The sequence below is a fragment of the Equus przewalskii genome, chromosome 7 (genome assembly GCF_037783145.1).
Source record: "Equus przewalskii isolate Varuska chromosome 7, EquPr2, whole genome shotgun sequence".
NCBI classification, from domain to species: domain Eukaryota; kingdom Metazoa; phylum Chordata; class Mammalia; order Perissodactyla; family Equidae; genus Equus; species Equus przewalskii.
In genome coordinates, this window is record NC_091837.1 from 66,799,059 (window position 1) to 66,814,197 (window position 15,139).

At 40.5% G+C, this 15,139-nt stretch overlaps 1 protein-coding gene across 1 annotated transcript in view; it reads right to left on the reverse strand.

Annotated features, from left to right (window-relative positions):
* Positions 1 to 15,139, reverse strand: part of PSTPIP2 (proline-serine-threonine phosphatase interacting protein 2) — a 75,996-nt gene that overhangs the window by 9,682 nt on the left and 51,175 nt on the right. Inside the window, exons 4-9 of the mRNA XM_008540277.2 lie at positions 14,313 to 14,347; positions 11,977 to 12,083; positions 6,922 to 6,984; positions 2,148 to 2,246; positions 1,518 to 1,563; positions 473 to 552 (exon numbers count right to left, since the gene is read on the reverse strand). Coding sequence (XP_008538499.2) covers positions 473 to 552; positions 1,518 to 1,563; positions 2,148 to 2,246; positions 6,922 to 6,984; positions 11,977 to 12,083; positions 14,313 to 14,347 — 430 coding nt within the window. The remainder of the gene's footprint in view (positions 1 to 472; positions 553 to 1,517; positions 1,564 to 2,147; positions 2,247 to 6,921; positions 6,985 to 11,976; positions 12,084 to 14,312; positions 14,348 to 15,139) is intronic.

Here is a 15,139-nt window from a genome sequence, read left to right on the forward strand (position 1 = left end):
GAGGAAGTTTCCACGTACATCTTCATTTTCTCTGGATAATTCTAAGTGAGGTCATGTGCAGAAAATGAAGGGGGTCAATGGTGAAATCAAAGATGTGAAGAGAGTAAAAGATTCTAAAGCCTGCTCACCTGCCATCTGCATCTTCCTTATCGCATGGCAAGTACAGGTGAGGGTCTCAAAAAGTAATTACTTAACCATTCAACTGTTTTATATCTGTGCTCACCAAACAGAGAAAGTAAAGAGTTGGACCGCATGATCAACATGGGGAGGAGGCAGGAAAATGAGGTTTGGAGTAAAACACTCCCTCCATCCTCCACTTAAGTTCCTGATTTCTAATTTGCCCTCAAGCAACTCTGTGAGAATCGGGGCGCTGTAATAACGTGGTGGAGCGTTTCTACAAAAGTAGACCCTCCAAGTTGTAGGAGGAAGATGCACCCCCTCCTGAGCAGCTTCCGGTTCCGGTTCCGCATACCTGGCAGGCCTTGATGTGCTCGCTCTGCCACTCTTCTCTGATCTTATCCAGCGTATTGACGTGCAGCATGTACGCCTTGTCTGCAATGGAGGGGAGGGGCCTGGGTTCAGAAACCGGAAAGGAGGGCAGCTCGCAGACCCACCACTCAGGCTCATATGTATCCCAGATGGTAAATGAAACTCGGGTTCGAGCTGCGTTGAGCTCACAAGGCCCCAGTGAGCTCTGAACGTTGAAAGGCCACACTTACATCTCTCACCCTTACAACATCTTTGGGTAATAAGCCAAGGTGGGTATCACTTTCTTTTTACGCATTGAACCAGGCAATTAGCAAGAAATGCTTCAAGGAAGGAGAAGCGAAATCTGATAGGGAACCTCAGCCTGCATTTTCTTCTTCTGATTCAGTTTCAATTGCTTCCACCCCTTTTCATTTTCAGGAAAATTATCCAATGAAGGATGCAGAAAAGAGAAATAACTTGAGCCCTTAAGGGGCACCCGGTTACTTAAGTTTGGGGTTTAGAGAATTCTTAAGTGACCACGGTCATGAAAGAGTTGTCTCCTGCAGGGTACGCTGGGAATGAGAAGACTTTGCAAACGCCTGGGTTGGATCTTAGATTTCAATGATGACAAGGCCTCGAAACTTGGCGATTTCTTTCGCAGCAAAGAGTTATCAGAGCTGAAATGGGCTTTAGCTAGATGTTCCCGAGAAATCAGTGAGCACCTGATTACAAACCAGCTCCCACATAACCCTCACCACCCCCATTCAATGATATATAAGGCAGCAAGACCTAAGCAGGCAGTAGCTAGAAGCTGGTGCCTCCTTTGCTTCTTCTCACTTTCCCAGGTTCTGATTATTCCCTCCCTCCCTCTTCTCCCTTCCTTTACTTCCTTCAGTTTCTCCTTTCTTCCCTTCTGATATCTTCTTAATCCTCGTGTAGATCCATATATTCTTTATTGTAAGGTATATAAAACTACCTTTCTCAGACAGATTTAGGATGATGTAAACCTCCCCACAATCTTCCCCCATCCGTGGGAGCGGCCCCCTCACCTGAGTCTTCGACTGCAGTCTTTGAAGTTGCCAGTTTCACAAAAAGCTGTGAGGACAGAAAAGAACAAGAGATCGGAAATGCTGGGCCAGACTTCCATAGGCAAAACCGATCTAAAAGCTGTGACTGTGAAGAGACAACTTCTAGTCCATGTCTTACCTATGTTTCTCTCATGAGCAAATCATTCAACTTGCCCTCTAATCTTATCATCACTGGAAAATACCCATCAAGCATCTTGCCCTATGTCTTCCTAAAGATGTACCTCTTCCCTCTGGTTGCTGACAATCTTATATCCAGATTTTATAAAATTAAATTTATAATACACCCAAGCAAGGGGCAGCCTGGCTACAAAGAATACTTGAGTTGAATTTTAAAGAAAGATGAAAAAATCAGAACCCCTTCCAACTTCTTCTCATCCTCTTCCCTCCCACCTAGGCATGCTTCTCTAGCTCTTTCCCAACCACCAAAATGTGACCCAAAAGGGTTTTTCTGGTTCAGAGGACCCTAATGGCCCAAAGGAAGATTCTTGCCAGGACTTAAAGTGTAAGCCATTTTTTATTAAGATTATTAGTTGGTTTTAGCTTGATATATGTAAGGCTCAGATTTTTCAAACTGTCAGCTCTCCTACGTACCTTTTCTTGTTGCTTCGGGTTTACCAAGTTGGCACTCCGATGGACAGCCTGCTCTGCTTCATCTTTGTCCCGGCATTTCTGCTCATAGTTCTTCTTTGCCTTTATTGTAAAGAAGACCGAAACGGGTGAACAGAAGGTAACTGTGAAGCAGCTGCCCTAGCCCACCAAGCCCAGCAAAGAACAGGGCACCCTGATTAGGGCTGTGATCACCACTAGACCATGGGTTCTCAGAGGGCAGATGCTCTTTCTTAGCTATCTTTGGAAGGTCTCTAGTCCTTTTCCAAATTCTGTATGTAGTGGCAACTTGATCAAGGAAGTAATCACTCCTATTTGGCAAACACAAAGTACACGAGCTTTAAAAATTGACTGAAGCAAAAGAATTTGAAATAGGCGAAATCAAAATACTTACGTAACTATAAGATGTGTAATCCAACATTTATGTAACATTCATAACCCTCAGAGTTTAGATGCAATCACTTGGTCATGGTAATTATAATTATGCTTCAATATTCTAATGTGCCTCACCATAGCACGTGGACAGTGGGGAGGCCATTAATCCCATCATTTCTGTCACTTAAGGACAGTCATGTTCCTTTTTGATTTAAAGGGTTCTGTTTTAGCTAATATAAAAGTAGGTCATGATCCATCCTGTGCTACCATTACTACCAGCAGTATGGAAACTTCACAAACTATAGTTAGTGAATCAGATAATTTTCTGTTTCAACTATTGAAGCAAGGACTTGTTCAAACAGAGCAAAGCTGTGAATCAGACAGCTAATAAATAAAAATGGTGACCCCTCCAAAAATGCTTGACTAAGAATGAAGACTCCTTTGTAGAGATGGTTTGTGCTGATGAAATATTTCATGCTTCCCTACATTTCTCAGCATCCCCTGCAATTCAGTTCGGGTTAACCTTTAGTTAACAACCTTTCAGTTCCCCCTCTAGGCTATATACACAGAAACAAAAGTTCATATCTTTTTGTAATTGCACGTAGGATATTTATGCAACAATTCTTATACAACATCTTATAGACATTTCTCTGTATCATGCATGATCCCTGTAGGTGAACGCTTTTAATGGTTGTAAATACACACACATATATATATGTATATATTTGCTATAATTTTCTTAACCAAGTCTCTGTTGGTGCACATTGATCTTATTTCCGTTTTTTATAACATAAAAATACTCTGATTTTATTTTGGGTAGTGTGAATTTAATATACAGGTCAAATTCCTAGAAATATAATTGTTTGGTAGAAGAGTATACATACATTCAACTTCCTTCCAAAATGGCTGCACCAATTTATACTCCCCCACTACTGTATGGGAGTACTTGTCCTCACAATGACCAACACCGAGCTTAAACAGTATTTTTAACCTTTTACAATACTAGAGGTGAAAATGTTAGCATATTGTTGTTTTATTCATATTTATTTCATTACTACTGAGGTGGTATATCTTTTCTACTTCATATCTTTTACCAGCTTTTCTAGTGGAGCATTCTTTAATTGGTTTTTAAGAACTGGGTCTGTATTAGGAACACTGACTGGTTATAAGTTATATTAGTTACAAATATTTTTCCTTATTTGCCATCTTTCTTGAAACTGTGTATAAGAATTTTTTTATCAAGAAGTTTTCAATTTTAATGTTGTCAGTTATTAATCTTTCTTTATCTTTATTTTTTAATGATGTGTTAAGCATTCTTCTCTCTGTTGCTACGTAGTCTTCATAATTGTATTTTAAAAGGCTACATAATTTATTTGCTCTTTCTCCATTTTTTGGTCACTAAATCATTTACACTTTTCATTACTATAAGCAATGAACAAGTTCATGCCTTTGTTTTTTTTTTATTTTGGATGATTTTCTGAAGGAATCTTAATTAATGTGGAATGATCACATTTATGGTTCTAAAGGCATATCACAAAATACTACTTTAAAACATTAGATGGGCTTCTGGGATGATGGAACAGATATACTTTTCCCTCTTCCTCCACACAAGTACAACTAAAACCCCTGGATATTTTATATAAAACAAATATAAGACTCTGAAAGGTGGAAAGAAGAAGGCAGATTAGCTAGTGACTTTGGTCTCAGAAAACTGACCTAGAAGTGAATTCCCTGAGTTTTCTTTTTGCCTCATACATTACAGACTGGCTGCCAAAGAAGCAGGCAACCAGGAAACAACAGTGGGCACTGACACACACACACACACACACACACACACACAAAGTCCCAACAAAAACCTGCTCTCTCTAAACAACAGACCAGAAAAAAGGCAGCCTAGCAGGACAGGAACCCTTAGGAAATAACCATTCTACTGCAGCCAAACACCACATAAAATACTGTGGCCCCACCCCCCACACATTGAGCAAATGCCAAGTGGAGAGTCTAGATTTCCACCCTCACCAGGTGGCAATGAAGCATCCAGCTCTCTGCCAATGTGGTGTCAGAGAAGGACAAATAGGGAATTGGAATTTTCATTCCCACCAGAGGTAACAAAGACCCACACACGGTGCCAGTGGAAACCACGTGGGGAACCTGGAATTCTACCATCCCACCTGGCAGTAAAGATGTGCACCTCCTCCCTGCTGGGGTAATGTCAGAGGAGGTCTAGTGGAGAGTCAGAACTGTGACCACCTCCCACCAGTAACAAGGCTACACCCACCCTGTGGGGTCAGTGGAGATCAAGGAGGGGAACCTGGACTTTTATCTTCATATTGCAGTAATGAAGTGGTACCTCACCTCATTCTGCTAGAGTGGTGTCAAAGGAAGCCAGCTAAAACATAAGATTTAAATAAGATCCAGTCTTGTAACATTATACCTCAAATGTCCAAAATCAATTGAATATCACTTATCATTCCAAGAACCAGGAAGATCTCAAACTGAATGAATAAGAACCATCAACAGATACCAACATCAAGATGGCAGAGATGTTAGAATTATCTGACAATGATTTTAAACCAGCCATCATAAAATAATATTCAACAGGCAATTACAAACACACTTGAAACAAATGAAAAAAATAGATAGTCTTGGCAAAGAAATAGAAAAGCTCGGCAAAGAAATAGAAAAGCTCAGCAAAAAAATAGAAAGTATACAGAAGAAACCAAACGGAAATTTTAGAACTGAAAAATAAACTAACTGAAATTTAAAAAACTCAATGGATAGGCTTAAGAAAAGAATGGAAGAGAAAGAAGAAAGAATTGGCAAACTGGATGATAGAACAAGGGAAATTACCTTATCTGAACAACAGAGAGAAAATAGGCTGAAAAAAATGAACAGAGCCTCATGGACCTTTGGCACAATAACAAAGTATCTAACATTCATGTCCTTGGAATCCTAGGAGAGGAGAGTGAGCTGAAAAAGTACTTAAAGAAATAATGGCTGAAAACTTTCCAAATTTGGCAAGAGATATAAACCTACAGATTCAAGAAGTTGATCAAACCCTAAACAAGATAAACCCAAAGAAATCTGTGGCATGACACATGGGTGACTTTCCGAAAACATAAAACAAAGAAAATATCCTAAAACAGAAATGACACCGTACCCATAAGGGAAAATTAACTTGAATTACAGCAGATTTCTTATCAGAAACTATGGAGGCCACGAGGAAGTGGCACAACACATTTCAAGTACTGAAAGAAAAAAACTGTCAACACACAATCCTATATCCAGTGAAAGTATCCTTTAAGAATGAAGTGGAAATCAGGACATTCTCAGATGATGGAAAAACTAAGATATTTGTCACTAGTGGACCTATCCTGAAGAATGGCTAAAGGAAGTTCTTGCAACAAAAAGAAACTAAAAGAAGAAACCTTGGAACACCAGAAGGAGAAAAGAATGGGTAAATACAATAATCTTTCTTTCTCCTCTTGAGTTTTCCAAATTATTTTTGACAGTTGAAGCGAAAATTATAAGACTGACATGGCTCTAAATTTAGGTAGAGGAAATAGTTAAGAAAATTATATTTCAGTAAGGCTTTCTCTTTAATTGTGAGAAAGGTTGCCCCAGATATAAAAGGTCTGGGAACAATCATATATCAACCAACACTATTTCTGCATTACCCTGACATCATTCCCTATTTATCAACTGCTTTTGAGGTGATCTGCATCAAAGAAAGAAAGAATGCAGAACAGACTGCATATGCCATCAACATTGGTGGCACTTTCTTTTTTGACAGGGTTACCAGATATCATGTCATAGTCATAGTCATGATGATACTTCTGTACAAAGATGGAGTCATAGATATTCCAATAGCAGAGTTCATTGTATCCCAAGTTAAAAGATTCATAAAAAGCTACAGTGAGGTCCCCAGCAACTTGTCTTAGCTCTGTCTTGTTAAGCACTTTTTTATAAATTACTTAAAGGAAAGAAGGTTTTTACAGTTTGCAGATATCTTAAAACAGGAAGAGGTCACTCAATAAAATAGGTAAGAAATCAAGATTCTAAATAGTCACAGGGAAAAACCTCAAATCCAACAAGATAAACAGTATATGCTTTTGTGTCTTGGCCTGAAATATTTAAATTGACTTGCTGTACGCTCCCAGGTTACCAGAAAGATAACATCACTGTGTTTCCTGTATCTGGTTTCATCCTCAATGTTTCCAACACCTTAAAAAGAAGAAGAGTCAAACCACCGAAGGTTGTTTTCTCTAAAACACTAATAAATAATGACATTATTGAAATGTTATTTTCAGGAATATACTCATACACAGCACAGGATTTCAGAAAATGTCAGCTTTACAAAGAAAGGCAATAGAGCGTGACTCACATCCATGGTTTTCTTGAATTGTAAGCTCTTTTGTTTATGAGCAGCATCCATAATAAGCTCTGTCTGTGAAGAGAGCAGAAGCACTATTAATAATAAAAACAGAAATTATTGTGAATATCAGCTTGAGAGCTAAGGGTTCAGTAAGGCCTATCTCATTTTGTCCTCACAAAACCCAGCAGGTACATGTGGTATTTATTGCTCCCATTTCACAAACAAGGAAACTGCAGCACAGAGAAGTTGAACAATCTGTCCAAGGTCTTATGGCTGGTTAATGGTGGGGTCCTTCTTTGAACTTGGGCAGCTACCATTGAGAATCATTGATCACTTTAGAGCAGTCTTGTCAATAAATCTGGAATCGAGGAACTTTGGTTTAGGGGCCGGCCCCATGGCTGAGTGGTTAAGTTTGCACACTCCACTTTGGTGGCCCAGGGTTTCATTGGTTCAGATCCTGGGCGTGAACACGGCACTGCTCGTCAGGCCACACTGAGATGGCGTCCCACATGCCACAACTAGAAGGACCCATAGCTAAAATATACTACTGTGTACTAGGGGGACTTGGGGAGGAAAAAAAAAAGGGAACTTTGGTTTCAAAAAGGGAATTTAAAACTTTTGTTAAGGTGCCATTTATATTTTAAGAGAGGTCTTTATTCTGTAAGCTTATGTCAGCAATTAAATTAGGGACTCACAAACATTCACTACTGTGGCGTCCATCAATGACACACCCGTAACCAGCAAGGAGCCAAGGCAGTATGAAGGGAAGAATGGTTTGAGAACAGCTAAAAGAAGTTGTTCTACTCTTCTCTGTCTAAGCCAGGAAAGGGAAGCTACTCTGTCAAGTTCACGTGGGAGCAATTTCTTTGTTGTGGCTGTGACATTAATACTTTCATTAGTAAAAATAATGGAACTAGTAATAAAAATGTTCATCTCAGATATAATAATAGTAGCTCCCATTTATCAGGCATTATGTGCTAAGCAGTTTTCATGTATCACAACAACTGTGAGTACTCATATCCCCATTTTCTGGACAGTAAACTGAGATAGATTAATTTACCCAAGGTGACAGTCTCAGCATGCAGGAGACTTGGGATTCAGGCACAGCCTGACTCCTGTGCCCTCGTTCCTAGTCATTACCCTAAACTACCATTATCCTTATGATAGCTTTATAAAACCAAATCAATACATAAAAGACCAAGAGATGCAATACTTCAAAATGAACTATGACATTGCTCTTGCATAAAATGATAAAATGCGAAATAATAATATTGAAAATTAAATTAAAATGTGGTTTCTTTTTCTTCTGGAAAATTACGTTTCTGTCTGTTAACATAACACACAAACATGGTTGGATAGATTTTCAAGATATCTGGACGGAATATTTGGGATGGTCTCACTTCAAATATGAGCATGCTGGCACTGGCCCTGTGGCATAGTGGTTAAGTTCAGCACACTCCACTTTGGTGGCCCAGGTTCATGGGTTCAGATCCCGGGTACGGACCTACACCGCTTGTCAGCCATGCTTTGATGGCAACCCACATATAAAGTGGAGGAAGATTAGCACAGATGTTAGCTCAGGGATAATCTTCCTCAGCAAATATATATATATGAGCGTTGTGGGAATACATGAAATTCCTTTGGGGGAGCCCCAAGGGGCCCTCAGAGAACCAAGCAGTCATCTTCCAGCCCAGCTGAAAGTGAGGGACCAGGAGGTGGTCATACACCTGCTAATGGTGAAGACACCATAGTCAAAGAGAACAGACAGGGCTGCAACATGAGCCCCACGTGGAAAGACTCATGGGCAGATCCTTGTCATCATAGACAGGTGCGGTGTGGTGCATGTGTCCCTCTGCTAGGAGGAGAAACTGGGTTTACTTATTTAGTTAAGAGTTGCTGATTTTCCCAGGCTCCACAGAGCAGACTGGTTAGCAATGTGTCTATTCTGTGGTCCTTTCTAGTCTGAAGAGACACACTGCCATTCTTCTAGTTTGGAAGCTGCTACTCTTTTATATTTATGGCCCAAGTCACGCCTCCTATCACCAAGTCCTACAGATGTTAACCTGCTTCAACACCTCTCAGGTGGTCATAAAGTTCTATAAGCCAAAGCTTTTCACTTCATACCAGTCCTCTCTCTGCCTTCAAGGATTCCTGGCATCTGTATGTCAGCAGGATCTTAGAGAGCAGTAGTCCAACCCTCTAACCTGACAAGTATGACCCTGGGTGCCGAGAGGTGATATCCTTTGCTCATGCTGCTGACACCAAGTCCAGCCCTGTCTGCCACACCACCTTGCTTTAAGTCTTCTCATGCCCAGGTTCACTGATAGGGTGACCTCCTCGTGGTGACCCCAGTAAGTCAAGGGTTCTCATTCAGGTCCCCTTGAAGAAGTGTTTCTTTTAGGACTTGAGACTTTCTGCTCAGACCATAGCCAATGGAAATTTGATATTGTTTGATAACACAAAGTGTAAAAACACAATCACCTCTGCTATAAGATGGGGAGAAAAAAGCGGGGATGGGCAAAGGAAGAAGAAATTTATAAATGACCCTGCAGAAAATTATTGAAATAGCTGCTTAGTGGTCTGTCTACCCACACTCAGACTGTATTCTGAAAACTGGACGTATCACTATGTTACCAAGGAGGTTCCTTTCTTTGGAGATTGCTCTCTACACGGGCAGACCAAGCTATGATCATCTCAATCTTACTTGAGATGGTAAAACAGAAAGTGGACCAGAGGAGAGCGTGACTGACCATGTGCTGTCTTTGTCACGCTTGGGACATTCTGGGCTGAGGAAGGAACCTCAGTACCCTACAACGTCAAGACTCCTGAGAATGGCTCCTAAGACCCCTCCCTACCACGCCAGCCCCCAGGGATGAGAGCCTTATCTCACCTATACTGCCTTTCACTCTGCCGTTTTAGCTTCAACGTCACTTCCTCCAGGAGTCCTCCCCAGCCCCATAGATTAGGTTAGGTGTCCCCACTGTATATGCAGGTGGAACCTTCACTTCCCCTACCATTTAAGGCTCATCACACTTTATCATGATTACTAAGTCAGGTCAGTCCCTCTGGCCAGGCTCAGTGAGGGAAGGATGACCATGTCTGTATTGCTGACCACCCTCGGAAAACATTAGTTGTGTAAGTGAGTGCACCATCAACTTCTGAGCAGTCATTCCACCTGCACTTCCCCTACCCCAGTTTATCAGCATGGCTTTCCTTAATAAGTGGAAATGACTTAATTTCCAAGAAGTGAAAGACCAAAGCATGTAGAGTTTGACCAGTGAAAATGAGAAGTTGGCATTGACACATTTTCTCCCAAAGTCTGATTTTTTTTAAAGTATCTAAATACGGAAGTGGTACAACCCAGAGTTTATTGTGACATGAGTAATTACAAACTTATTTAAAAACTTTGGACTTTTCAAAGAAAGCTTGGAAGATATTTTCCTGCTGCAGAGAGCACATGCAATTTAGGGAGCTTGGGTGAGGTGGTGGATTGAGCACAGGGTCCACTCTTGCTTAAGAGAATTCAGAGGACGTTCTTCTAGCTGTGAGAATTTGGTCTTTGTAACTTGTTAGGAGGGGAAGTTTCAGAAGCCTTGCAAAATTAACAAAACTCTCCCTGAAATAACTAGGGCAACAGAGGGCACTTGAAAATGTGAGGAAATGACCTTCCTCTCCTCTTAGTGGAAATCATGTGTGCATAGACTCTGGTTGTCTAAGGCATTTGGCTTCTGAAAAATTGGATTCCTCTAGATAGGTGGACAGGGTTGGCAATGTCAGCCAAAAAGAGTTTGGCCATCCAATGGGTGGGTGTAACATACATATTATTTGTGCTCTGAAAAATACTTTGGGCCAGGTGCACCCCTCAAACCTGATAGATGAAGCTTGAGTGTGTGTGAAAGCACTTGCTATGGTGTTCCTTAAATGTTAGTTTCTGCACTTCTTTCTTGGTAGGAAGCACAGCGGTAAGAGCAGCTCATGAAATGACAATAGAGGTAAGACAGTCAGGATCTTAAGATGCTGCCACCCACTCCAAATGTCAAGTGGCCACCAAGGAAGATGGAATAGACTCTGACTTGGAACCACAGGCAAAGGTGCTGAGACTGAGGTATGGGTAGAATCAGCCTTAACAACTGGATGTTTACTGAATACACACATGGCAGACAATGACCTTGGGACAGTAAAGGATGAGGAAAGGTGTCCAAAAAACCCATGCAGAGCTGTCCATGGAGACCTGGGTGGAAATCTTTGAATGCTAAATAGGGAAGAGCTTGTCCCCTACATGAAGCTGGGTTCCAGCCTTGGAGACCAGACATAAAAAAGAAATTCTGAAAGGGACCTACTGGGCTGCCAGGCCAACCTAAGGTTTTTAGGAACAAAATAGAAGGGAGACAAAATAGTTGCTGGTCTAGTCTAAGGAACACTTTAATATAAATCTAGACTTCTTTTCTTGATCCTTATAACTTCGGAAATGTTTGCCAGTTTTATTGACACTTGTTCACGTCCATCTCCTTCCATGTAGTTGGCCAGAGTAAACGCCACCAATGAAAAAGAGCCTATGCACATCTGCTTTGAGAACAAAAAGGACTTGGAATTCCCAGGGCCTCAGCTTCCCTATTTGTAAAATAGGGTGTTGGGACATTATGGTCTCCAAGGAGAATGTGAGTCTCCTCCACTTCTTACCCTTCCCTACTGCCTTGTCCAGGAGGAGGAGTGTGGTCTGGGAGTCCCCCAGCTCGGATGTGCTAGACTCTACTGAAGACAGAGGGGTTTCCCTTTCTACTCATAGTTTGAATGGTAGCAGCAGATATGAAAAGAAGAGGAAGGCAGACTGGACCCCTGAATCCTGCAAGAATTGAAAAAGAACTGGTCTGGGGTGCAAATGCACGCAGAGGCATAACCATCTAGATTGAGTCCCCACATGGTTCCCCAACAAATAATCTCATAGGTTAAAAGAAGAGCGTGGCTGCATGAGGGCAGGAGCAAGTCAAGGGGTTTAGTGAACAAACAAGCCTGGAGTTTTCTGCCAGAGGTAAAGCAACATCTTAACATGTATGCAAACCCGACCTTTTTCTGTTGTAGCTTTTGCTTTTCCCTGAATTCTTCCATCTTCCTGGCCTCTTCCCTTAAGGTCTGTGCAAGCTGAATGTGACATTGTGCCACATTGTCTACCTCTGTAAAAAGAATTTAAAAAATAAAATAAACAAGATCTACATACGTCTGAATTCAAGTATATAGAATCACACAAAATTTAAAAATATACTCAAAACACTGGAGCAAGTGGTAAATTAACCTACTTCATTCAGTCGCCAACATTTGTTGAGCCCCTCCATGTGCCCAGCATTGCCCTGGACACCAAGACCAAGGCTAGCAAATCTTTAGCTTAGCCTCCTACCAGTAATGGTTCCTAACCTAGTGTATGCCCAGGGCTGGGGAGAAAAACACTGCCAAGGCCCCAACGCGTGGAGCTTACACGCTAGGAGACATTACTGAACCTGCTACAATGTCAAATTCGATCCTTATTTCTCATTAAATGACTCGGTCTTTTCATCTCTAACATCTCATGAGCCTGAGCATTTATAAGAAAGGTCATACACCAAAATTGTGGTCCCCAATAGTTATCTCTAGATAGAAAGATTATTGGTGATTTTTTCGCCTTATTTTCTAAGATCTTTGCAATGAGCATGGCTTACCATGCCCATTTATAGTAGGAAAACTAAAATTTTTATTTTACTTGTTCTAAGAAAACAAATTGAAACATAGCATTAAAGCTAGAAAGACTGACGGATCTGATCTAAGAAAAAACTTTAAACTTGTATGTGTCAAAATAACCTTGGTTAGAAGATACATGAAAAAACTGGAAAAACATTTTCAATTTATATTAACAGATTAAATAGCTATATTAAAAGAGCTTTCACAAATCGAAAGAAATAAATGTACTCCAATATAAAAAACTAAAGAATATGAACTTTTAAAAAGATTGTCTAAATGGCCAATAAACATTTGAAAATATATTCAGCTTTAAAACTACCGAAAAAATTGCAAAACTTTGAAACTCAGAAATATACAGTTTTTTACCTTTTAGTTTGGTAACATTTTAAAAGCGTGAAAACTCTTGGTATTGGCAAGTACGGGGAAAAACAACACTGCTGGTGGGGGGAAATCAGCACAACCTTTCTGGAGGAAATTTGGCATTTTGTAGAATCAAAAATTTTAAACGTAAAAGAATGAGGCAGATCTATGTGAACTGAGATGGAAAGATGTCTACATGCATTACCAAGTGAAAAGGCAAATAGTAGAGAGATGCGTATAGTATGATCTCATTTATATCAAAGCTCACTCTTGTTTATGTGTGTGTGTGTCTGTCTGCAATTAAAAGAGAGAAAGAAAGAGAATTGTAAATACACAGAAAAAAGTCTGGAAAGATACATACCAAACTGCTAGCATGATTAAAATTTGATATTTTCATTTTAAAAACATATGCTCTGGCCCCACCCCATAGATTCTGAACCACTGCTATGGAATAATCCTATTTATTTATATGAATAGATACATATGTAGTATACATATATATATGTTTAATTGGATAAAAAAGTCTGGAGGCATATTCAACAATAACTGCTTATCACTAAGAAGTGGAAATTGGGGTGTTTTCTTTATAGTTAGTTATTTTACCTTCATTGTCTCATTTGAATTTTTAAGATAAATATATATTATTTTAATAAGAAGAAAATGAAACTATTTTTGGTGAAGGGAAAGAAAATAAGTAAAGTAACAGCAAATATGAATGCTTAGGAGACCCAGCCTATGCTGCAGTCCCCTCAGGCCACACCAAGGTTGGCCTTGCAGTGCATATAAGGCACATGGAAAGACACTATCCCCACCTTGAGAAATGTATTCATTGATTCATTAAAGAGGGAAGAGGACACCTTCTATGGGAAAGTTAAAATGAATATTTATTTAGCTCACCTTTACAAAGGTCTGGAACTACTCAACTGGCTACAGAAACACTTTGAACACAAACCATGCACACTATGTCTTGTTAAAATCATTAGTTTGGAAGCACCAAGTGTTCTGAAGAACAGAAAGCCCTTAAGGCAGTTTCTGAGTCACAGGCCCGGGGAATACTAGAACTGGGCAGGACTCCTTGAAGATCAAAGTGCCAGGGCCTCCCCCTGGGTTTCACATGTGGGAACCACTGCTCTAAGTCAGTCAAATGCACATCATCACACGCAGGTGTGGGGGGTTCTCAGCTCATTTCAGTCCTGCAGGGCTACTTCTCAGTTTAGGAGTTGCTTTAATTTGTTTTTCACCCAATATGTGATCACCGTTCAAATTGAAACCCACCTTTGATGACAGACACTTGCCAAGGACAGCAAATACATTTTTAAAGAATCACTTACGCTGCTTGAAGACTTCAAGGGCCCGCTTCAGGGTGCTAAGAAAACAAGCACATATATAATTTCAGTTCTGGAAACTGGCTGTACAATCATATTGTAATGCTCTGCTTGCTTCTCTCTGCCCACATCTTCACTTACAGCCCACAGACTAATCTTTGCCTGTGAGCTTAAGAAGACAGCCACAGATCAAAACCTCTTCAGTCCAGTCTCCTCTTTCTTACTCTCTCAACAGCAGGCACAAGTATCATAAATTCTTCACTGCCCACCTGGGTAGAGCAAGAAGCCAAAAGTCTTTATGCTTCATTTCTCCCAGTGATAATATAGGAGTTATGGTCCCTTTCTCATAAGAAAATCAGTCACTCTTTAAAGTATGGTAATTAGAAATATGGATACAAGCTAAGAAGAATTCAGATTCTGGCTCCTGATCACCTCCTTTTCCATCCATTCCTCAGTCATCACATACTTATCGAGCATAAACTATGGGCCAGGCACTGTGTCAGATGTTGGTGATTCAATAGTATAAGACGGACATCATCCCAGACCTGAGTCTAATGGAGGAGACAGATGTTAAACACATTGTATTAGTATTCTATTGATGAATAGCAAGCTACCAGAAATTTAGCAGCTTAGAACAGTACACAGTTACTATCTCAGTTTTGGTGGAGATTGTGACTCATTTTTCATACCTTCTCTCAATTCCCCTTCCTCTCTCTTATAGCCCCTTGCTCCTCCTCCCTCACGGCTCCCCCTGCCCAAGGTCTTAGTTCTCCCCCGTCCTACACATCCTTAAGTAAACCTCCTTCAGAGGTGACTTGGCCCCGGGAATTTTC